Source organism: Triturus cristatus, chromosome 7, assembly GCF_964204655.1.
Source record: "Triturus cristatus chromosome 7, aTriCri1.1, whole genome shotgun sequence".
Taxonomy (NCBI): Eukaryota; Metazoa; Chordata; class Amphibia; order Caudata; family Salamandridae; genus Triturus; species Triturus cristatus.
This window is the reverse complement of record NC_140590.1, coordinates 288,055,214-288,081,320: the sequence shown is the minus strand read 5'-3', so window position 1 is coordinate 288,081,320 and position 26,107 is coordinate 288,055,214. Positions and strand designations below refer to the sequence as shown.

Sequence of the window (26,107 nt, the reverse complement as noted above, 5' to 3'; positions counted from 1 at the left end):
GAATAGAGCTCCAAGCACAGAGCGCTGCTACATCCACACCAACATACATGGCTTCTCTGCTGGTCCACACTGCACTGTTAGTGAGTCCCTGGCTGGGAGAATAGAGCTCCAAGCACAGAGCGCTGCTACATCCACACCAACATACATGGCTTCTCTGCTGGTCCACACTGCACTGTTAGTGAGTCCCTGGCTGGGAGAATAGAGCTCCAAGCACAGAGCGCTGCTACATCCACACCAACATACATGGCTTCCCTGCTGATCCACACTGCACTGTTAGTGAGTCCCTGGCTGGGAGAATAGAGCTCCAAGCACAGAGCGCTGCTACATCCACACCAACATACATGGCTTCCCTGCTGATCCACACTGCACTGTTAGTGAGTCCCTGGCTGGGAGAATAGAGCTCCAAGCACAGAGCGCTGCTACACCCACACCAACATAAATGCCTTCCCTGCTGATCCACACTGCACTGTTAGTGAGTCCCTGGCTGGGAGAATAGAGCTCCAAGCACAGAGCGCTGCTACATCCACACCAACATACATGGCTTCTCTGCTGGTCCACACTGCACTGTTAGTGAGTCCCTGGCTGGGAGAATAGAGCTCCAAGCACAGAGCGCTGCTACATCCACACCAACATACATGGCTTCTCTGCTGATCCACACTGCACTGTTTGTGAGTACCTGGCTGGGAGAATAGAGCTCCAAGCACAGAGCGCTGCTACATCCACACCAACATACATGGCTTCCCTGCTGATCCACACTGCACTGTTAGTGAGTCCCTGGCTGGGAGAATAGAGCTCCAAGCACAGAGCGCTGCTACATCCACACCAACATACATGGCTTCTCTGCTGATCCACACTGCACTGTTTGTGAGTACCTGGCTGGGAGAATAGAGCTCCAAGCACAGAGCGCTGCTACATCCACACCAACATACATGGCTTCTCTGCTGATCCACACTGCACTGTTTGTGAGTACCTGGCTGGGAGAATAGAGCTCCAAGCACAGAGCGCTGCTACATCCACACCCACATACATGGCTTCTCTGCTGGTCCACACTGCTACTACAAACAACACACCAAGGGATTTCTAGGGAGCCATGCACGCCACAATGTTACTACAACCAACACACCAAGGGATTTCTAGGGAGCCAGCCACACCACAATGTTACTACAACCAACACACCAAGGGATTTCTAGGGAGCCAGGCACGCCACAAAGTTGTTAAAGAAGGCCCTGCCTGCCTGAAGTATCCTCAGCATTAGATTTATGCACTGCACTCTGCCTGCGCTGGCATGATTTGGCCTAGCAGCGGCCCGACGCCGCAGTCTGGTCCGGTACTCATTATTATCACGATAGGGCCGGGCTGGCCTGCCGTTGTTAAAGTTAAAGGCCCTGCCTTTGAACTTAGTAGTATCCTCCGCTCCTCCCCTCCCAAACAGTTTACTGACTACTTAACAGTGGCTAAGTCCTTAGAGGCTATCTCGGGTCAGAGTCGGTGCAGAGAATTGTCCTGGCCTGGGTCTCCCAAGTCCCCGTGTGCTTCGATTGAGCCGAGACCAGCCGCCCGCTTGGCCCGGGTTAAGATGTTAAATGCCAGCAAACCTGATGTTGTAGGGGCTGTGCGGCAGGCAGCGTGACGTGCGCAGATTTTTTTCCGATTGCCACCACGGAGCGTTTACCCACATAAATCTTAGTAAAATCCCGACAGAGGCTGGTGGCAGATAATAGAAAGTCACTCCATTTCACGCATGAAGCGGTCTATTCTACTTTGTGGTGAGTTCAAAAGGCGCTGCCTATCGCGGCCATGAAGTGCTTTACCCTGTTGTATGGAGGGAGCATTAACTGCTCGAAGAACAAATGACATTAAGGCAATTTGCGTGGAACAGGAAATCCAAAATAACGCCTTATTTCAATGAGCTGGAATGTACAGACAGACTAGTCATGAGATTGTAAGAAACTTTCCGTCTGCCTTAGACCCATCTGTGCCGTGCGTAATGTCAGATGCTAAATAACCACGTCTCTTTTTTTATTGATAGTTACTCTAGTACTTGTAAATATTATAGTGTGTGTTTTAGGGAGTTCCTGGAAAAGCCCCCCCCCCCTCCCAAACACCAGTTGCGGGTGAAGGGTAGTGCTTTGATCGAGGGGTGGGGCAAATTTATTGAGCCACTAGCTTGTTGATGGGGTGCGAGGCAGGTTGTCAGCTCTCTCTGAGTGAATGTATGGGTGCATTTTTCGGGGTGCCAGCACTTGGGAGAAGGGGCAGGTAGTCAGCTCTCTCAGTAAGTGGAGGCCTATTTTTTTTTTTTTGCAAAATCGGCCCACAGTAAGAAATCATAAGACCCCTGTGCAGTCTGCACCAAGCCCATGATGCTGCCAGCCTCGCCTTCTCCAGTCCCTTCTGGCCGGCTCAGCATGCGCACTCTTGCTTTTTTTCACTTTTTAAAATAAACATCACCCCACCCCCAGGGCCGTTATTCGATCTAGTAGCGCTAAAGCACTACAAATTTAACTGCGCAGGTGGTGGTTCCTCTGCCTTGCCCTCGTGGCACCTGCCCTCGCACGCATTTACATATTATGTAATGCTTATGATGCATGCATAAGCATCAAATAATATGCTGCCCTGCCTTCCATGCCTCGCTGTCATCTTGACACGTAATTACATATTATTTAATGCCTATTCTCCGTGTGGCACATAGCATATACTTTAAACAATATGCAAATGCGTGCATGGACTCCCCAGTATGCAGGAGCCCCTCACATTCGATACGTAACCCCTCGCTGAGTGCCCCTTGCCTTGCACAACTGCACAGCGCTCCCAGGGTCTGTTCTAAGACCTCGAGTTTTGGACCAAGACTGTGATAGGCTTTCTCCAGGGTCTTCGAGCCACAAGGATAGAGGGCGGCACAGGCAGAGCAGACTGGTGGTGGTGAGTGACCTGCTAAGTTTGCATTGTCTGACAATGTGGGCCATTTCAATGCTTTCTAGCCTGGGCCATAGGTGCTTGAAATAGGGGTGTGGGTGCTGTTTCATCACTCCCAAAATAATCAGGGTAGAGTTCAAGAGGGGAATGGAAAATAAAATGCCTTTACTTTTTTTCTTTTCATCTTGTCAGGTTTGCTGTGGGTTTAAACAGGTCAAATGGTAGGCTATGTCATCTGACAAATTGATGTTTGATATTTTTAGACGGAGAGTGGTATTTACTTATATTTCTGTGACTGTAAAGTTAGTGGCTTTTGTGAAACTATCTGTCAAAGTCAAGGAACTGCACAAATATTTCAAAGTATATCAGCATTTAGAGAAGTGAAGTATATTATTTTGTAATTCTGATTTAATAGGATCAAAATTAATTCAGACACCATACTTGGTGATGAGCAAATCGTAAATAATTTCTGAAGCCCAATTTCTACTCATTATCGTTTGAATAGTACATAGTTTTATTAGTAAATCTGCATGTCAGTGGGATTTTTTGGCAATTTCAATGACAAATGTGCTGTCAGTAAATGACAGAGCGCTACCACAGCATGCTTTAGTAATATGTTTGCAACCATGATTTTAAAATTGCTCCACTGCATACATACCACACTCTCACCACCTCTGCCAAAATGCTCAAGGCTAATTTGCTATGCTTGTTCTTTGTGTGATGATTGGATTTTTCACAATCCTATGACTTCAGTGATGGCTGTGTCATTTCACCCAATTTGTTCCAAAATAGTGCTTTAAATGCACTTTTGATGTCATCTTTTTCAAAATGTTCGCGGGGCAGGGGAAGCTCCTATCAAAATCTTACTTGAGGAAGGCTCCCTTGCTGAAATTCAGATCAGGTATTACATCTGGCTTTCAGTAGTGCCAGATGAAGATGTGGGTGGAGCCAATATAGTATGTGGGTGGTGCCAATGGAGGAAGTGGGTGGAGCTGGGGGGAAGTGGGTGTGGCCTCCTAGAAAAATGTGAGCACCTGGACTTAATATTTTACAAATTAAGCACTGGAGCCGCCCCTCCCTATTGAAAGAGAGAGGCGCGCCGCGCTCTTACTATCACCAGCACCCATGCCTGGCGACTGCGGAGCCAGCCCGCCCAGCTCTTCTGGTGAATAAAGACCGGTCCGTGTGTGACCTGCCTGTTCCCTCTCACTCCACCCAAGTGTACGAGTTTGTAACTGAAGCTCTACTCACCACATGTGAACGTTGGGCAGCACTGTCTAGTACTGTCAAAATGTGGTATTGCCACGGATCCATGGCCACAATCTTGAGGTGCAGGACAGCTGAGGCACTCTGAGGAAAGAAACACAACGTTTGAGCGGAGTAAACGCAGAAGCCTGCTCTCAGCTTGCCATTTTGATTATTTGGCAGACTTGGGTTACAAAACCATCTTAAAAATCAAAGAGCCTCACACGTGGAAGACGCAAATGTTATCGTATTTGAGAAGCAAGTGACCTTAGCGATGTTTAATGCCCTTGAGAAGGTTGAGTGTGATTGGGCGGTTCCGATCAGCTGTCAATGGAGAAAGCATGAGTGAGACATGCAGTGCATGCCGGGAGGTGATGAATGTGGACATAGAGAGGGGCGGGTGGAATGCATTCCTAAAGATGAGATGCGAGGGGCAAGTCTAACAAGGACCCTGAGAGCTGATACAGGTTGAGGAGGACTGGGCAGACCCTTAGGGCTGAGGGATGGGCAAGATGTGAGCAATCTGGAAGGCCGAGGGTGGGCAAGATGTATCCTAAAGGCTGACATAGTGATAGACGTGGATTGGGCGGTCCAGGAGAGCTTAGACAGAGAAGATTGGATGGTCCTGAGTTTTGAGTGAGTGAAAGACGGAAATCATAAGTGTTGAGAGATTAAATCTAAGAAATGGGCTGCGTGTGTCCTGGGAGCTGAACCAGCAAGAAATGTGCTGCTGGGTCTAAGGAAGTCAGAAAATGATGGAAGAGTTAGCTTGGCCCTGAGAGGTCAGCTAATGAGAGAGGATCTGGGTGAGTTCTGAGAAACTGAGTAGGTTAGGCGGGCCCTCAGCTGTGGAGAGAGGCTCTGGAAGGTTACATTGTGTGTGTGTGTGAGAGAGAGAGAGAGAGAGAGAGAGAGAGAGAGAGAGAGAATGGGCCCTTAGACACTGAATGGGTTAGCTCCGGAAGATGAGAGAGAGAGCGAGAGAGAGAGAGAGAGTGGGCCCTTAAACACTGAAGGGGTTAGATGGAACATGAGAGGTCTGTGTGGGTTCTGGAAGAGAGAGAGAGAGAGAGAGAGAGAGAGAATGGGCCCTTAGATACTGAATGGGTTAGCTCCGGAAGATGAGAGAGAGGGCGAGAGAGATAGAGAGTGGGCCCTTAAACACTGAATGGGTTAGATGGACCATGAGAGGTCTGGGTGGGCTCTGGAAGAGAGAGAGAGAGAGAGAGAGAGAGACTGATACTTAGACGCTGAGTGGGTTAGATGGGCATTGACAGGTCACAAGTGAGAGAGGGTCTGGGTGGGCTCAGTAAGATTGCGACAGAGAGGCCGGTGCTTCATTTGTAAAAAACATAAGTGCCAGGGCTCTCGTCAGGAGGCCCCTGCAGCTTGCACCGCACATTGCCCCTGCCACGCTGCCAATGATACTAATAACACAACTTCTAACCATCACAGTCCTGCAAATGTGACAATTCGGACTATTCCAGGCCCCCGTAGCTGTAGGAATGGATTTGGTGGCAGGTAATAATACTTTTTTATGTATATTTAATTAATAATTAACTGCTGTTGTGGTCATCTCGAAATTAGCCAGATAGCGCCACCTTCTGGTGCTCTGTCACAAGTGCCAAGCAGAGCACCGGAAATCACCGGCTCAAATTAAGCACTGAGAGAGGCTAGCCCTCAAGAAATCAGATAGTGAGAGGTAGACAGGTGGGCCCTAAGAAAAGGAGCTGCAATAGAGGGCTGGATTAGTCCTAAGAGGTTACAAAGTGAGAGACAGAATGGATCTCTGATATCAGAGACTGAGAGAGGGCTGGGTGTGTTATTATGGGTCAGACAGTGAGAGAGGCCTGGAAGGGCCCTCAGAAGCCAGGTAGATAAAAGTCAGTGAGAGATTGTGTAGGGCGTCAGAGCAGGAACGGTGAGTGATGGGCCCGATTGATACTTTAAGCCTCCAGCTGCCTCGTGTTCCTCTCTTTAGTCTAGGAGGCGCTCAGTCATGATTCCCGTGTCTTCTCAATCACAGCTCCTCTTCAATCGTCCAGTCCATCGGGGGATTCTGGCAGCGTGCCCTGGATAGCGCAAACCAGGCCTGCATCTTGCAGATGTCTGAGTGTATGCAGTGACGAGCTGCCCTCCACAGCACCCCGTCCACTCACCGCACACATCACAGCAGGGGTCGGCCGGGACCACGGGAACAGCGCCTGTCTTTCCGCAGTGGCTCTCCGCGCAGGTCACGTGCGCACACTCGTCCTGCGAGACATTATACATGTTACAAACCATGCGAATGCCAAATGTGGGCAAGCACTGGCAGCACCCTAGGGCAGTGGTTCTTAACCTTTTGACTTCTAAGGACCCACCCTTAATCATCACTGCAACTCAGGGACCCCAACTGATTCATTATTGGAATCCGGGGACCGCAATCAATGCATTTCCGATGATTTGAACCACAAAACATAACACGAAAACACAGAAACAAGCATTCATCAAACAAATGATTACTTTTTTTTAAATTTGCAAACAAATATAAAAAACAAAATTGTAATTTTTTAGGAATATTGGAGCTTATCTAAATTAAATTGAGACCATACTATACTCTGTTCGATGCACCTGAGTATGCTAATTGAATTGTTAGCCTCACACTTACACGTTTTAAAAATGTCAGTTGAGCGTTTTGCAACTTTACTCGTATACGCTTTACTAATCCGTTTATTTTATTTAAGCGGTTGCGGAGCTCCTGAGTAGACTTCGCGGGACCCCCAGTGGTTTATGGACCACAGGATACAAACCTCTGCCCTAGAGCGTTTATATGTGTCTCCACATTAGCCGTTAACCCTATAACACACCTCACTAGCTAACGACATTTACCTCAGCCCCACCCAAACCCTCCATTCAGTTCAGCGTCAAACATACCTCAGGCGTGGTGGGGGCTGGGGTTGTCTTCTGTTCAAAGGAAAACAATACATTGTAAGATGAATAAAGAAGTTTTTCAATGAAAATATTCCATGGTCCAAAATCTGACACTTCGACGATGTTCCACACCAGGGGCTTCCACGGGACTCGAGGGATGTACGCACAGCAAGCCCGTCACACGTTTCATTTCCACTCCTCACCAGGAACCACGCAGGCACAGACAGCACAGGAACACACAGACAGGCACACGCACGAGTCACGGGAGGCAAGCCAGGTCACAGCAGGCACACCGAGGCACACTGACAAAGAGGCATGCAGACAGACCTCTCCTCGCCAGCAGCACGTTAACGGGCACAGTGGCAGACTGGAGCATGCATACAGGCGCACACATTTAAACACACTCAACAGACACATAAAACATCCCATTCTCCTCAACCCGAGTACGCAGCACATCCCCACCTGCCCCTGTATTCACAGTCCTTAGCCCACATGTGCCACATCTTCAGCCAGCCCTGGCTTTTTTCGCCAGTGGAATGTTGCATGGTGGGTCATGTAGTTTAAACTTTACTGTTATAGGTAGGAGCTCAGAAATCTTAGCACGTAAAGTGCTGTTGTCTAAAGAGGCATGACTGGCTGAACCTGTGCTGTATAACATGGGACAGTTCACAGTTTACAATCCAACAATTTACATGGAAAATATCAACCACTTTTGCAAATTCAGCATTGGATTTCTTTGGACTTTGGTATTACATGGAATTGCTCCAAAATGTAAAACATGCAGCCACATTTAGCTAGAATGAACCCAGCACACTTAGATTAAAAAATCTGAACGTTTTAGAATTTAGAATGATCAATCTAAATGGCTGCAATTATACCTAAAGTTTGTACTTGAGTTTGGAGAAACTGAAGCTTGCCTCTCAGCTTTGTTATTAGCAGGAAATAAACGCAAGTCCAACAGAAGCTTGTAAAACAAACTTACCGGTTTACCTCCGGGAGCTAAAAAAGAGAAGAGAGACTATGTTTAGTTTTCTCATTCCGACATTCTTTTACCAAGGGCCTGTTCTAGAATAGGGGGTAAGAGAAGATTGTTCGATTTTTAGAGGACATTATAACTAAGGCTCCCTGTTTTCCTTTTTTACTGATTTTTACAGATAAATACAGACAGAAAAACATTTATTTTCTTGTCTTTATTTTTAAATGTGGATAAAACCGGAAATTGGGTGCTATTTGAGTGATTCTAAATGCACTTTGCCAGGACTTCCAAATTTTTGGATTGATGGGTAAGGCGGTTACAAAAAAAAAAGAGAAATTGAACAACAGTAGCTATGCACAATGCTGATACTGAAATGTGCATATTTTCATATAAGTGCATCGATTTATCTTCTGCGGGTGTTCACATCACTGAAATCTAAACCTGCCAGGCGCTCAAGCATGACTGCATATTTATTGGTTAAAATAAATGTGGAAAAATATGAGTTACAGCTTTATTTGTTTCACAGTACACAAAATAAACAAGAATAAATACAGATACAGTTGACAAAATCATAAATATGGATAAATACATATGGAAATGTCCAAAAAATAAATACCATACATCCGGGAGCCCTAGTTATAACCCAGGAGGAGAACTGACTGCTTGAATTTCATCGTCTGCACTATCTTTGTGGTTGTGAAAATTCCACTGGCGTATATTTCTCCAAGATTAAAGACTTCCTGCTCTAAACAGGTAATCTGATATCATCCAACTCAAAATGAGGCCCTACATTGTAAAATGTCTCTAGAGCAAACGTCTAGAAGAGAAGGACCCGCCCTTGCTCAAGCTCTTCAGCATGATACAGCTGAAGTCTAGTTTACTTTCCCATCCTCCTCTCATGTTTACTACCCTAGGATGTATTCCTAATTATTGTGCATAGCGCCATTTGACCAATGCGGTCAGGCCGTGCTTGCAGACCTAGAATCAGAACCCTTCAATAGCAGCACACCAGATACATGCAAAAGCATCAGGGTGGAGGGACAAAGAGGTACTTGAAATAGGAAAGGCCGTGAGGGCAAAAAACATTTTTTGGGGGTTAGAGGATGAAGGGCAACTGTCTGTCCACTTTTACAGGGATGACGGTGAAACAGATGGGAGGGAGGTTAGGAGTTAGAGGTACAAGAAGCTGAAAAGTTCAAGTCCTGCATGCTGGTGGAAGTGAGTATCGATTTTACTAATGACTTGCTCGTATAAAGAGATGCACTCTATTATTGGGCAGCTTAACAATAGGCATATCTGAAAGAGACTTCTAGCCTCAGTTTCCTTACCTTAGAAATGTCCCCAGGGCTCAGACTGGATCCAGAATTTTTTGTGACAAGTACCCCTGAGCGCTGAGAGGTGGCGTAGTTCGGCTCTGCATGGCATTGTGCGTGCTGGAAGTGATATGTTGGTGTCTATGTAGGCGCCCACCCAGCGTGCTGACATCAGTTCTTTTCATTCCACTCCAGTAAGCGCAGATCAGGATAGAGCTACCCCCAGTCCCTTTTTGATGACCGGGGTCTTGGAACCTTTATCAAAAAGCCCTGCACCTCTGGACATGGCTGGAACGTCAGGACATTTTCCTGGTGGTTCAACACCTGGTGAGCTCTCTGAACACCAGGGTGTACAAACTAAGCTGAAGAAGCCTAGTTGATCAAGAATGGCGTCTCCATCCGGAGGTGGTGCAAGCCTTGGTTAGATCTGTTCTTCATTGCCAAGAACGTCCAATGCCAGTAGTTCTGCATGTGGGAGTTTCCAAAGTGGAGCTCAGGCCTCCTGTATGCCTGTTGGCCCATACCATTCCTATCCAGTGCTCTCAAGAAGATCAGGACCAACCGGGCCTAAGTCATCCTTGTGGTTCTGGACCATGCTCGGAGAGATTGGTATCCCAAGCTGTTGAGCATGGCCATCGGTTCTCCGGTTAGGCTGCCCCTTAATCGTCTGTCAAAGCAGCAGGGGAGGGTTCTCCAACCGAACTTGTCAATGCTCTGCCTTCATGCGTGGAGATTGAGCAGCAACAAGTGACAGACCTCCTGCTTGAAGTCTGCAATGTAATCTTGGATGCCAGGCATCCCTCCACCAAGACGGTATACGCCTGCTTTTGGAGCAAGTTTGTGGCATGGTGTGCAGAAAAGCAAGTTGATCCTCTTTCTGCTCCCTATCTCAGGTCCTTCTGTTTTATCTTTACCTTGCCCAGGAGGGCTCTGCTTTGGGTACCCTAAAGGGTTAAATATCTGTAATCTCAGCCTTCCTGCATGTGCCAGATCAGCCATTCCACTTCAAGTCTCCTGCTGTTTTTGAAAGGTCTTCAACTTATTTTTCCACCTTCACCCTTTATCATGCCCCAGACAGACCTCAATCACGTCCTTACATTTCTGATGTGCGCGCCTTCTGAGCCCTTACATTACTGTCCTCTCAGGCTCTTTAAAATCAAAACAGCCTTGCTGGTGGTGATAACATCTGCCCGGAGGGTCGGTAGGCACTAGGCTCTGTCATCCAAGTCGCCATACCCAACCATCTTTCCAGATACGCTGGTCCTTCACACTACACCTTCATTTCTGCCAAAAGTTGTCACTCTCTTTCATGTAGGCCAGTCAAGCACCCTGCCCACCTTTTATGCTCCACCGCATCCCTCTAGAGAAGAGGAGTGATTCCATCTACTGGGCATTGTCATTTTACTATGACCGCACTAGAGAGACCAGGTGGATGACCAACTTCGTGGGGTATGTTGGAGCCAAGAAGGGGAAGGCTGTGCAGAAATGACTATCTCCCAATATATCGTGCTCTGCATTACACACTGCTACACACTGGCCAATAAGAAATTCCCTGAGGGTTTGCTTGCTCATTCCACCAGAGAAAAGCCTGCGACCAGTGAGCTAGCATGCGGTGTTCGGTCCTGGATATCTGCCCATGGGCTTCTCTGCACATGTTCACCAAGCATTACTGTTTGGGCAGATAGGTCTGTCGGGATGGGCATTTTGCCCAATCGGTCCTGCAGAACTTTCTAGTATGACTTCATTCCACGGACCCACTTCTAGGGAGGCATTGCTTGGGTATCTATTCTAAGGTACGGAATCTGCGACTAGAAGTCTCTATCAGATTAACAAATTACTTAAATACGTTGACACCTTATTTGGTAGAGACTCTATCTAGTAGCGGAGTCCTTCCCGACCCACTCATTCTTCCTGCTCATCGAACGGATCTCTAGGGACAGCATTTTCTCCCTTTTCAGGGCCCTAGTTTTTAGTTTTCACCATTGGTTAGTGTTCTTTGTGGCTCCGTGCTCCTGGCATGGAAAGTCGTAAAAAACATATTGACGTCAGCATGCTGGTGATGACTCCTATATAGGCACTGCACTTGTGACTTACGGTGCCGACTGCGCCACGTGGAGGTGAACAATGCCACCTAGAGGCGCTAGGGTTACTGCTCACACTAAGGTGCCGATTACGATCCGGTAAAAACCGGGTACGAACCGTCGGTCGGAGAGTTTTCTCCGTCCGACTCGTACCCGGTCAACAAACATGGAATTACGATTCGCACGGAAACACCATTTCCGTACGAATCGTAAAAAACAGCGACCGACGAAAATATACATACGAATGTGATCCGGGAATGATCCGGGAATGCTGCGACGTGACGTCGGGACGCTTTCAGGCAGCGTTTCACGACCCAGGAGGTACGATTCGAACCGACAGCAGTCCGGACGGCGATATTTTCACGGCACCCAAAAAGTGCTGGAAAAGCGAAGTACGGCGCGAAACGACCAGAGTAGGTGGCCCGGTACACGCCGTACCCCCCCAGCCCCCGTATGTACGCGCCGGCCCCCCGCAGCCCCCGTATGTACGCGCCGACCCCCCCCAGCCCCCGTATGTACGCGCCGACCCCCCCCAGCCCCCGTACGTACGTGTCGTACCCCCACCCGTGTATGTACACCCGTGTACGTGTCGTACCCCCCCACCCGTGTATGTACACCCGTGTACGTGTCGTACCCCCCGTGTATGTACACCCGTGTACGTGTCGTACCCCCCGTGTATGTACACCCGTGTACGTGTCGTACCCCCGTGTATGTACACCCGTGTACATTCGAGTCGTACCCCCACCCGTGTATCGCGTCGTACATACACGGGTGGGGGTACGACTCGAACGTACACGGGTGTACATACACGGGGGGTACGACACGTACACGTGTGTACATACACGGGGGGTATGACACGTACATGGGTGTACATACACGGGGGTACGACACGTACACGGGTGTACATACACGGGTGGGGGTACGACACATACACGGGTGTACATACACGGGGGTACAACACGTACACGGGTGTACATACACGGGGGTACGACACGTACACGGGTGTACATACACGGGTGGGGGTACGACACGTACGTACGGGGGCTGGGGGGGTCGGCACGTACATACGGGGGCTGGCGGGGGTCGGCGCGTACATACGGGGCTGGGGGGGGTCGGCGCGTACATACGGGGGCTGGGGGGGGTCGGCGCATATGCGGGCACATGTCTCCATGGTTGCTATGGGAGATCGGTGCGGACGGTGTTTTTTCCATACGGTTGTAACATCGGACGCACGGGATGGATCGTAATTCCGCGGTCGGACTTCACTTTTCACATTTGTACGGTGAATCATCCGTGGACGTGTCGGACACATTTTCCGACCCGAGGACGTGTGGGGAATAATTCCCAATGCGATTCGTATGGACTTTTTCCCATGCGAATCGTAATTGGCAGTTTGTACGGCACTTGTACGATTCGTACGGTAAAAAGACCGGATACGAGTCGTAAGGGGAATTTTTTTACCGGATCGTAATCGGCACCTAAATGTCTGGATCCAGTCTGTCGCCTGGGGATAATTCTTAAGGGCAGGAATCTGCTTCTAGATAGAGTCTCTACCAGATAAGGTGTTACTAAAGGTAAGTAACTTGTTCTTTGGAGCAGCTACAGTACTACTTCATTACAGTACTAGTTCATATACTACAAAATACAATTCACAAAGGTACAGTTGAAGATCTCCACATACATAAGTATAAGATTAAGCAATAAATGTGGAAGGGGCAAACGGGAGTGGTGGGAAAAATGAGGAATAAGTATTACAAAATGGGAGAGATTAAGGGAAGTTTAATTAAAGGTTTAGGGAGGGATATGGTAATTAGGCCTGGGCGGTAAATTCCGTTCCGCTCGTGGAATTTGCAGAATTTGTGTAATTTCACGTTCTGCGGAGAACGTGGAATCGCCAAAATTTCCGCGATCTCCGGCTTCGTGGAATTTTTTGCTTGTTCGCGCTTTAAAAATGCGGGTTTGCGAGATATTTCTCCACAAGCATGCAAACAGCATTTGCAAACAGGAAAAAAGCATCGCGAACGGGCAGAACAAGCAATTCCGGGTGTTCGCGGAACTTTTGCGTGCTCGGGGATATTTTTTACCGCTTCGCAGAGCTTTGCATAGCGCGACTACGCAAATCCCACCCACCCCTAACAAAACACACACCCAGATAATAGTGAGACAGTTACAATTCACAAAATGCACTTCTTAGAAATATAGCACATAATAAATGCTAAACTGTATTAATTTTCTAATTCAAAAACACATATTAATGTAAAATAAATTAAGTTAAATTCCTGAGTTTAAAAGGGTAAAAGGTTATTACATTCATTAAAATTATAACTAAGAATGTTACACGTTAAGTAATAATAAATGGAAGTGATGGTGGGTGATTTTAACTTTACAGTATTGTTCAAAAGAATATTTAAATAATTCACATATTTTAACTAATATACAATTTAATACAAAGTTAATTTTAGAAGTAACGTGTGGAATATATTTCTTAAGTATTTCTAGATTAATATTAGTTGTTTACAATTGTTGACACTGTCTTAATTAAATATATATTTAAAATCTACATTTTATTCCATTTGCCTACATTTTCAGGGCAGAGAGAGCACGACAAACAGGTGGATATTTACTAATAGTAACTTTAATTTTTAAATGCAGTTGTAGGAAATGCTTAAGTGTGCATCAAGGTGTAAATCTCCACCAGAAATAGTGAATAGCAAAAAAGTGGAAATTTACACCTAGGTGTAAGGGTGATGTACATGTTTGTAGATCTATATCTGCATATTTACCTTTGTGAATCGGGCCCTAAATATTCTAAATGCATGCAGGTTCTAAGCTGTTCCAAATTACTATTCCTTTAGCAAACTGACTCCTTGTTTTTTAAGTACTTACGACACGTTTGATTGGCGCAGCACTGCTTTTCAATGTCGATTTGTGTGATAGTCTGGAATCCAGGACCACAGTCGAGTTTTGGAGGACACGGATCACATTCTGAGGTATAAAAAAAACGAAATGAATAAGAGAAGAGCATCGATGCAGTGTGTACATCACTCCTAGCAAGTGTACAGACCCAACAAAACTGCTTCCATAATTAAGTACAGTGGCATGCACAGTAAGAAGCGAACTGTGGGAGGGAGACCAGATCCAGTCTGCGAGAGGAGACACTGGATGGATGAAATCTAACAGCTGACACAGTGAGAGATGGACTGGATGCACCCTGGGATCTGAGACATTGAGAACTGGGCTGGATAGGCCTTTAGAGGTATGTCAGTGATCGACTGGCCGAAAGGGCCCTCAAGGCTGAGGTGATTTATGGGTATGGCGTGTTTTAAAACTGTGACTGTGAGAGGAGGACTGTATGGGCAACAAGAGGCGAGAATAGGATCGTTTCAGAAGTTGATGATACATACTGCAGTTCATTTTCTGTCTCAGCCCCTCCCAAACACACTTCCCATGGATAGTCAACAGGAGCCCATGTAACTCAGTGTGGTTTTTAGGTTTGCTAAAGACAACTTAGACACATTCAGAAAGTTTTCCTGGGAATGCATTTTTCACAATGCTTACCATTGGCTTTGTGGCCTGTAACTCACATTTTATGGTTTTCTATTTGCTGGCTTTATTTGTTTTAGGATAGCCAGGGGGTAAACAGACTAAATATCGATTTTTTAATATCAATAAGGACATAATATCGACTCCAAAATATCGAGTGGACAAAATATAGAATAGACATAATATAGTTGAAAATAATATCGACATATAGGTAAGTAATATCGAATGTCATTATATCGAATTTAATTATATCAAATTCTTTTATTGTATTATATGTTAGTATATGTGTTAAAATTATATATTATTTTTTTAATGTATGTTATAATTATTTTAAGGTAATGAATTTTATGTTAATTAATGTTTGCGTATATTAGTTCCGTAGCGTGTTGTGGGTTTATAGGGGATTTAGGGTGGGAAGTAATTTAATTTTAATTATAAAAATTAATAATTAACTAATTAATAATTTAGTGTTTAATAATTACTATTGTTAATTAATTGTGCGTAAATTAGTTCCGTAGCGGGTTGTGAGTTTATAGGGGAATAGGTTGGGAAGTAATTTAATTTTAATTATAAAAATGAAAAAACTATCAATTAATAATTCAGTGTTTAATAATTACTATTAAGTTAATTAATTTATGATTACATATTTAAAAAGTGAGTAATAAAAGTTTTTAATTAATTGATAATTATGTAAATTGTGTACTATTTTTATTAATTAGTAATTAATTAAATATTTATTAATACATAATTTATTAATATGTTAATTATGTACATTTTTAGGAGTGTGTTGAGTGTTCATGGGGGAGTAGAGTGGGAATTAATTTAAATTAAATTCAATATTCATTAATTGCTATATAATATTTATTCAAAGGTAATTTATAGTGTTAATTGTGTTAATTAATGTAGATATGATGGTTATTAATTTTATTGTTAATTGTCATTAGCTAATTAATTAATTGTTAATTAATTATGTTAATTTATTATTATTTTACACTATTGGAGGTGACGTTTATAGGGGGAAATAGTGGGAGGTAAATAGGATTTTATTAATTAATTATTTGTTAATCAATTTTAATTATAGTGTAGGAATGGGTCTACTAAATTATTCCCCTACGCTACCCAACACTTTCCCTACTGTTGCACTCACTGGAGTGGGAATAGTAATTTTTACATTCCCGCTATCCAACACTTTCCCTACTGTTCCACTCACTGGAGTGGGAATAGTAATTTTTAGACTCCCGCTATCCAACACTTTCCCTACTGTTCCACTCACTGGAGTGGGAATAGTAATTTTTACCCACCCGCTATCCAACACTTACCCTGCTGTTGCACTCACTGGAGTGGGAATAGTAGTTTTTACATTCCCGCTATCTAACACTTTCTCTACTGTTCCACTCACTGGAGTGGGAATAGTAATTTGTACCCACCCGCTATCCAACACATTCCATACTTTTGCACCTGTTGGAGTGTGAATACTAATTTTTTTCCTACACTATGCTATGTTTTTATTATTGTTACATTAAGGGGCCGATTCCGATTTCGGTCGGAAGGGACCGGATCGGAAGGAGTCGGCCGGATTCCTTTCCGACCAAGCCATTCTAATGGGCTCGGTCGAAAGGAATCCGACTCGGATTTCCGGATTGCGGACGACAGGCTTGGAGAGCCCGTCCGCAGTCCGGATATCCCTTAGTACTCCCCTGGCCGCCTCTTTGTGACCGAGGGAGTACGATGGCAGTTTTTTACTGCCTTTTCGGAAACTGTCTTTGGGGGCCCCCAGTGGGGCCCCCAGGGGTGCGAGGCTGCCGAATGGCGGCCTGGGGGCACCTGTGATGCTCCTCTGTGGATCCCTGCACCCGGTGGCAGGCACCTTGGGGAGTCGGCCACATGGTGCAGGGATGAACTGCACCCTTGCTTTTCGCAATGCAAGCATGCATTCCGCTCGGAATACATGCTTGCATTGTGAAGTATACGAATGCGACTGAACCCTGTTCGGTCGCATCGTACTTGCAGGGCCGTAACCGACGACAGCTGGTCGGTCGGTTACGGCTCCTGACCGATGTCGGATGGACCTGAGTCCGTCCGACATCGGAATCAGCCCCTTAATGTAGTGTAAAATATTAATTTACATAAAAAATATTGATATGATTATTTAAATTATTGTATATTATTTATTTTAAATTTATATAATAGGTTTATATATATATAAATGTAATAATATTTTTAATAATGTTTATAAAAATATAATTACGATTAATAATAATTATTTTTTAATATTATTAAGTTACTATATGTATGTAAAAAAATTATTTTTTTTACATTACATTTACTATTTTTACATTTTAAGCTTATTTACATTATTTTAACTCTGTTTTACTTAATTGTGTTTATTATTTAACTACGTTTATATTAGTATTAATACATTTAAAAAAAATATATTTTAGTTACCTATATTTTTAACAACGATATTTTAGTCCTTACCTGTTTGTAGATAGGGACTCGATATTCTGTCCCTCGATTTTTGGCTTCGATATTTTGGGCAGTCGATATTCTGTCCCTCGATATTCAGTCACTGATGCAGCTAAGGGGCGCTTGATCCCCCCCAAGGAGCAAAGTCTTTTTACATCAACTTCCCTTACATTCTTACTCCTTTCTGTAAACAGGATTGTAGATCATGTTCTTATCTCGTCATATTTGGGGGCCGATTCCGATTCTGTATTTTTTTTCCCATCCGACTCGTATCGGTAAATTTTTCCATACAAATCGTACAAGTCCCGACCGACTCGCGAAGTACGATTCGTACGGGAAAAATACAACTTTTCCCGATCCGATTTGTACAAATCGGATCGGGAAAAGTTGTACGAGATGGACCCGGACACTTTTCCATACAAATTGTAAAAATGTAGTCCGACCGTACTAGTACGATCTGGACCGGCTTTCCGATTTCCAATTTGTATGGAGAACGTCCCGTACACGGGGAATGCCATTACCCGCTACGAAGTGAAGTTTGTACGACTCGTATCCCGGGAAAAGTTGTTCCCGGGGTGCGAGTCGTACAGGCATACACCCCCGTGCATTTTGTATGTATGGTGCGTACCCCCAACATCGCGTACCCCAACATCGCACTCTCCAGTGCTGCATTCTACGCCACTGAACTCTACACCATTGTACTCTACACTAGGGCATTCTATGCCAATGCAATCTACGTCACTCTACTATGCATCCCTCCACTCTTCACCACTGCACTCTGTAACACTCCACTCTATGCCACTGCACTCTACTGCACAGTATTCTACCCTTTACCACTCTCAGGGCCGGACTGGCTGTAGCGGGCACCAGGTGTTTCCCCGATGGGCTACCAGGGTGAGGGACAGTTTATGTAACAGTGCCGTTTTTGCAGCATAGTGCAATATCGCCCCCTGTAACAAAATCGTCCGAAACTGGCCCTGGCAAACAGCTCGGCCGCACCCCCAGCCCTCCGGAGGGCCGTCCGAGCACTTTGCCAGGGACGGTTTTGATTCCCAGTCCGGCCCTGTGTACTCTGCACCACTGTACACCACTGCACTGTGTGTCACCCTACTCTACTCTACGCTACAGCACTCTATGCCACTGTACTCAACACCACTCTACTCTACTCCTCTCTGCACCACTGCACTATATGCCACGGCACTCTTCCATGCAACACTCTAATCTATGTAACTGCATTTTAAAATGGCCGTTTATTTCTTTGCAGCTGCACTTTCAGCCACTATACTCTGCAACTCTCAATGTCAGTGCACTCTACACCAGTCTATTTTACTCTACTCTACGCCAATCTACCTTACTACACTCTATACTACTCCAAAACACGACAGTCTATGGCACTACACTCCACAACACTTTACTCCACTCTTCGCCATTCCACTCTATGACACTCCACACCACTGTCCTCTAAGCAACTAACTTTTAGCCTTGCTGAAAAGCAGCCACACTGGTGAACAACATGGCTAAAACACATTTGCAAAGCCAGTAGCTCTTTATGAGGCGAGACCTATTGGCTTTGCCAAATGCTTGTTTACAATGCATCCTAACCTGTCCTTAAAGCCATCCATCACATTATGATCTAGTAACCCGCCTGCCAAACTCTAAACCAGGCCTTTAGTTATTCCTTGCCAATTTCCACCCATTCCCTAGATTCTATCAATCTATACTGCATGGTAGATTGCTGTGATTAAGGAGAAGCCTGTGGATTTTCATAAAATAAATATATACAGAAAAACAAGTCGAAAAGGTGTTCGCGCGTGTTATTTCTCATGTAATACTGTATCTGGAGTATTGTAGCGATCGCTGATTGTGGTAAGTCTATTACTGAGTCATTGAATTACCGCCAAAAAATGGATCTTGTGTAAATGTGAGTCTAAGTGTTCCAAATAAGAACCCCAAAACACCTCTTTACCCAAACCCCTAAAACCCTTAAGATGGCGGAGTAGGCTGAAAGTCTCCAATTGAAAGCCATGTCCTCCGCGCGATGTCCTACAGCATGCAGCCCTGCATCAGAGCTCTCTGTCGCTGCTGGTCCCTTCACTGTGGATGCACCCTACTCCCTGGCCTGTTGGCACATCCAGCAACTCACCACAGGAGTACCGAGGGCAGCAGCTGTGGTCACTCTTGTCAGGCACAGGTACTTCACCATCTCTGTAGCAGATTCTGGGTGGGCAGGTGATGCCCTCGCAACCCCACTGGAACACACATACAACAATTATCAAAAAGAGAAAGTTGAGTTCAATGTTTTTCACACCTGAAATGAGGGTTTTCACAGTCACAACCAAGCTATACGTAGGTAACTAATGCGCATTCTTAACGTCTCCTAAAAGTGCCTGATGCACAGATTACCACATCAGCGGAAAGCGAGGTAAGCAGGCTCCCAGGCACAGATATTCAGCGCACACAATGTTCATTTCAGGAGCATTCATTGGAAGTGGATCCCACTCTGTCGCTTTTTCCCACAGGAGAGGTAGGGCCAATTTCAGCTCTAATATTGTCTAATAAAACGTAGAACTTGCATGCTCACAGAACCTGCATAGTGATCTCTACGGGACACCAAACACGAAAAGGCAGTCCTCCAATGTGTGCACATTGCCCGCTCCATCCCTGCCCCCATATGCAGATATTGTCACGAATGAAGGAAGGAAGACATATTTCTGACTCCAGATATCATGATCAAACAGCCTGTGTAATCTCATAATATCAGAGCAAGCATGGCGCCAATTAAACGCAAGGCCCTCTAGTTAAACCCCCGACCTAGCCTTAGGTACACCCTGAAAGCATCAAACGGAGCCCACTTCCTAGCACGGCTATTCTCAGTATGACGCCTCTTCCTGTGGACCCTCACTTTCTCTGTCTTTAGAGCATCACACCATTCTCTCCTCTGTACAGCAGGTGAACAGTTCTTCTGCTACTACAGCATTCTAGCCCACTGCCGAGGGCAATGCCTTCTGCTAATGGCCTCTTCCGGAGTCAGTGGCCCAACCTCCGGCAGCGGCTTGTAACGAGGGAGAGGGCCTTTAATGACTGGTATAGCCCGAAGCAGGAAAGCTGTAATACTATTAGAACGTTCCACCTGCTGAGTGTATAATGCTCTTAATTAAACAAGGAGAACTAGAATGAAAACCATTAGAAAAGTTGGAGCTGAAGGCTACACCTGTGAGTGCTCGTCCTCTGCCATTCCATTGGTTTACATGGTTATCCCAGCATTCCGAGGTTCTACACAATGTTTATGTACTTTTTGAGGACCCTTGAGTCCCTTGTCAGTCTTATTTCACGATCAGCTGCCAGATCCTTACAGGTCACACACAGCTGAAGTTGTAAGCCTCACTAAAGTCTTGCAGTACAGTGACACATACAACCCAAGTGAAGAAAGACTAGCTCACCCTTACTATAGGAAACATTGGATTGTTCGCCGCAGGCTTCAAACAGTGCTTGATCCTAGGGCCAGTGTAAGAAGTTTTGGTCAACGGCAAAGTCTTCCCCATTAGTACTTAAAGGGCATCCTGTGTGGGTTCTAAGGACAATCTGGTGCAGCCTGGCTGGAGACGCCAGAGGAAGCACCTTAGTCTAGCCTTGCCTGACAGAAACACTGCAACAAGCCTCATCAGATCCTCCGCTTCGAAGTCTTACTCTTCGAGTAACCGAGAACCTTGTCTTTTTACCCCACTCCCACTTGAACCCTTAAAGGGACCAGACATCAAGTGTAAGAAGAAAAGACAGCTCTTTTTCCAAAATTCTGCATTGCTAACAGTTAACAACAATGGCCATTCTGGAATGTTTTCATGTTTGATGATGTCATTTTGGGTTTGAGGCACAATGGGACATCAATCACTAGATGACCCCTTTAACTCCCAGAAATCTTGTGCCTTGTCTCCTGGGATCACGTCTTGGCCAAATCAGATTCTCCCGTCGGTTCCACCTTTAAGTGCTGAGACAGCTCACCCATTTGTAACCCCGGATGCCCTTCAAGCAGTTGCCCTAGCCACGCTAAGGTTTGAATTAGTCTCTTCTACATAGTTCTTCACTGGGGTAACAATACACAGATATGAGCCTGATTCTGACCTAGCTCTACTGTTTTCTTAAGGGCAGCATCAGAGAGTCTATCAATTTCTGTGGCGGCCAATCTGGCACTGCACCCCTACAATAAACCCTTACCTTTTCCCACCTATGGCATACGTCAGCGCAGTACTCACCCGAGGGGTAGTTGTAGGGATGGCAGGACTCTAAAGGAGGATGGAAAAATATGATTGTGAAGTTAGCTACAACAGTCTAGTCTGCCCAAAGTACAACGGAAAGTCAATGACGCCTTCTCCCACCTCTTGCATACAGCAGCAAGTTACTCACCGGAGGGATAGTTGTAGGGATGGCAGGAGTCTAAAGGGGGATGGAAAAATATTATTGTTAGGATGGCCAAAACAGTCTAGTCTGCCCAAAGTATTACACAAAGCCCCTATTTTTAAAGAGTAAGTGTTTGATGGTCCATGACTGTGAGCAGCCAAGTGTACCCCAAACATGTCTATACAAAGTAACAAACTTACTGTTTCTGGCACTAGGTCTGAAAAAAAGGAAAGAGAGAGAGAGATGTTAGTATTTCATACTTTGTTAAACTGTGCACAAAAGGCCAGTGTGTGCAACGCAGCCTGTCTTGCATTCTCAGTATACCAGGGTCCAGTGGTTCTGAAACTATTTTCAGAGTTGGGGTGCTGAAACCATCGCTTCAGGGGCGCTCCACTGCCTGGGGTGGGACCCATAAACATTTCCCTACAGTAAATGAGGAGTGTCTGGTATCTCTGCTTCTGTTCTCTCTATGACCAGAAGCAATGCATCCTCTCGACACTCCATGTGCACCTGTGCATGCTCTGACACCAGTGCATCTGTACATACTCACTCACATGTTCATCTGCGCATGCACTAACACTTGTGCAAGCTCTGGCAGCTATGCATATGAGCAGAGTAGGCTTTATAGCTGGTGGCGCCCAGTGCAACAATCATTTTTGGCACCCCCCGTGACTTCCTCTTTGGATTCCCTCACTACCGTCGGGAAAAAGTGCCCCTCATCTCTCCATAGCCTCTCTTTCACATACATTTCATTTGTTTTAAAGCACAGGTAAAGGCTGGGGTTTACTAATAAGAATGTACATCTAGCCAAACAAACCCTTTTTTGGCAACATTAGGAATAGATAATGAAAGACTGGGAGAAAAACATAACGTCCTAACCTATTTTATGTAGTTTGCATGCAGCTCTTGGATGATAGTTTGTACCAGTCACTGTTCTAAATTAGGGTTGCATCTTATGAACTGCGTAAGGAAAACGCTACTTGCCAGTATGCATCTGTTCTTGGCATGTAGAGCTGCAGAATGACATACTTGCACATAGATCGCCATCTGGTGTTGGGCTCGGATGTTTGCAGTTTGTTGTTGTCTTGGAAGAAGTCTTTGTAGTCATGAGATAGGTGACTCCTCCCTTGGACTACAGTGCACATGGGCATCGGCTCCATCCTCAGATTGGTATCTCGCCATGAAGGGAAATGATGGAGTTGGTAAGAAACAGAAAGATGTCCATGTGTAATGTATCTAAGTAAGATAACACTGGAACAGATAGAGGTACCGGGGAGATGGGTGGGCGTATTTCTTTCTGCAGCTCTACATGCCAAGAACAGATGCATACTGGTAAGTAGCATTTTCCATTCGAGGCATATGAGCTGCAGAATACATACTTGTGCATAGACTGTATAGCAGTAGTCTCCCTTAGCGGTGGTCACCTGTATCTGTTGCAGTGGTCTGAAAAGGTGTTTTAAGAACAGCCTGGCCTACAGAAGCCTGTTGTTTTGCCTGCACATCTACACAGTAGTGTTTGATGAAGGTGTGTGGCGTAGACCATGTTGCTGCTTTACAAATGTAATCTAAGGGAATGTTCCCTAAGAATGCCATGGAAGCCCCTAGTTTGAGTGTTAAGTGCGCTCTAGGGGGAATTGTTAATGTGCGTTTTACTTTCTGGTAGCATATTTGAATACATTTGACTATCCACCTGGCAATTCCAGCTTTGGAGATGGGGTTCCTTTATGAGGTGGTGAGAAAGCTACAAACAGTTGGTTTGTTTTCCTAAAGGGGTTAGTCCTGTCAATGTAATAAAGTATAGCTCTTTTGACATCTAGTGTGTGAAGAGCTCTTTCTGCTACAGAATTTGGTTTTGGAAAGAAAATGGGCAATTCCACAGATTGATTTAGATGGAAAGCAGAAATTACCTTGGGAAAGAATTTCGGATATGTTCTAAGAACCACCTTGTTATGATGTATTTGTAAGAATGGTTCTTGTATGGTTAAAGCCTGGATCTCACTTAATCTTCTGAGAGAGGTGATTGCGACTAGGAAAGCTACTTTCCATGTAAGGAACTGTAATTCCCATTTGTGTAAAGGTTCAAATGGGGAACCCATGAGCCTAGTAAGGGCAATGTTTAAATTCCACACTGGAGAGGGTGGGATTCTGGGTGGAATTATCCTTTTAAGGCCCTCCATGAACGCTTTGATAGCAGGCACCTTAAATAATGACAAATGTTTTCTGTTTTGTAGGTAAGCGGCAAGGGCAGCAAGATGTAGTCTTATGGACGTATATGCTAGATTACATCTTTGTAGATGCCGTAAGTAGCAAATAATGTTGTGAATTGAAGCATCGAATTGGTTGATTTTGTTGTTATTGCAGTAAATGACAAATCTTTTCCATTTGGCTGCATAGCAAGCTCTAGTAGTAGGACGTCTAGCTTCTTTAAGTATATTCATGCAATCTGGTGGTAGGTTGAGGTAACCGAACTCTAGGACTTCAGGGACTAGATTGCTAGATTCAGTTGAGCTGGATCTGGATGCCTTATCTCTCCATGATTCTGTGTTAGAAGCTTTGGGGAGAGCTGTAGTTTTTGGTGTGGAACTATGGAGAGTTCCAGGAGTGTTGTGAACCATGGTTGCCTGGCCCATGTTGGAGCAACTAGGATCATTTTGAGAGACTGTTGTTTGAGCTTGCGTGCTACTAATGGAATGAGCGGAAGTGGCGGAAAAGCGTATGCAAATCTGCTTAACCAGTTCATCCATATCGCATTGCCCTTGGACAACGGGTGTGGATACCTGGCGGCTAAGGTAAGCATTTTGCGTTTACGTGTGTGGCAACAGATCTATGTCTGGGTGGCCCCATGTCTGAATAAATGGATGAAGAATTTATGGATGAAGTTCCCATTCGTGTATTTGCTGTGTCTGACGACTGAGCAGATCCACAATCTGATTGTGTATGCCTCGAAGGTGGTCTGCTAAAAGGTGTATCCTTTGTGGGATGGCCCATCTCCATATGTTTTGCGCTAGTTGAGAAAGCTGCAAATAATGTGTCCCTCCTTGTTTTGTATATAATACATTGCTGTCATATTGTCCGTGCGGATGAGGACAGTTTTGTTAATGAGATGTGTCTGGAAAGACTTTAATGCTAGAAATATTGCTAGCAATTGGAGGTGATTGATGTGGAGCACTTTTTGTTGAGGGGTCCACTTGCCCTAAATTGTATGGTGTAGGAGATGGGCTCCCCAGCGGTGAGCGATGCGTCCGCTGTTAGCACTATCTGTGGAACTGGGTCTAGGAACGGCTGCCCTTTGGAAAGGTTTTGTGTGTTCCACCACTGCAGAGAGCGATGTGTACGGCTGTCTACCAACACCAGATCTGAAAGTTGCCCTTGAGCCTGGTTCCACTGACGTGCTAAACATTCTTGTAAATGGCATATTTGAAGTCTTGCATTAGGTACCATGAAAATGCAAGAGGCCATCATCCCTATGAGCAGCATAAACACTTGAGCTAGCAGTGAGTTTATACTGGCTATCCTAACTGTATTGGGGTATGTAGGGGCTTTGGAAGTGTCTTATGTAGCCCCTAGATACTGATGTATGTGGGATGGCTGGCGATGTGATTTGGTGAGGTTTATTGTAAACCCCAATTCGTGGAGCAGACTAATTGTTTGGTGAGTGTGGTGAACACCCTGACTGTATGACCTGGCTTTTATTAGCCAGTCGTCCAGGTATGGAAACACTTGAATTTGTTGTCTTCGCAAGTGGGAAGACTCTGGGTGCTGGGAGGACCTTGAATTGATAGTGTTGACCGTCCACTACAAACCTTAGATATTACCTGTGAGCAGGCTGTATAAGAATATGGAAGTAGGCATCCTTGAGATCTAGAGTGGCAAGGAAGTCGCCTTGTTGGAGCAGTGGGACGACCCGTTGAAGAGTGATCATGTGAAAATGATCTGATTGTATGTAAACATTGAGTGGTCTGAGGTCCAGTATTGGTCTGAGAGTACCGTCTTTCTTTGGGATGAGAAAGTAAAGGGAGTAAACCCCTGTGCCTTGATGCTGGAGGGGAGCTGGTTCTATTGCATGATTCAGAAGAAGTGATAGAACCTCTTGTTTGAGGAGCGTTAGATGTTCCTTGGACATTGGACGTTGTTTGTGTGGTATAGTTGGGAGAGTTGCGGTAAGTTCCAGGCAGTGACCATACTGGATAATTTGTCTTACCCACGTTTCTGTAGTGATGGAGTTCCAGACAGGTAGGAATTGTGATAGTCTTCCTCCAACC

The 26,107-nt window shown here is 45.3% G+C and overlaps 1 protein-coding gene across 1 annotated transcript in view; it reads right to left on the bottom strand.

The window, feature by feature from the left end:
• LOC146809462 (uncharacterized) overlaps positions 1-26,107 on the bottom strand; it is a 241,788-nt gene that overhangs the window by 26,149 nt on the left and 189,532 nt on the right. Inside the window, exons 43-51 of the mRNA XM_085614868.1 lie at positions 22,046-22,062; positions 21,852-21,881; positions 21,701-21,730; positions 19,594-19,699; positions 14,328-14,426; positions 8,054-8,070; positions 7,075-7,104; positions 6,321-6,414; positions 4,168-4,266 (exon numbers count right to left, since the gene is read on the bottom strand). Of these exons, the coding sequence (XP_085470994.1) occupies positions 4,168-4,266; positions 6,321-6,414; positions 7,075-7,104; positions 8,054-8,070; positions 14,328-14,426; positions 19,594-19,699; positions 21,701-21,730; positions 21,852-21,881; positions 22,046-22,062 (522 nt within the window). The remainder of the gene's footprint in view (positions 1-4,167; positions 4,267-6,320; positions 6,415-7,074; positions 7,105-8,053; positions 8,071-14,327; positions 14,427-19,593; positions 19,700-21,700; positions 21,731-21,851; positions 21,882-22,045; positions 22,063-26,107) is intronic.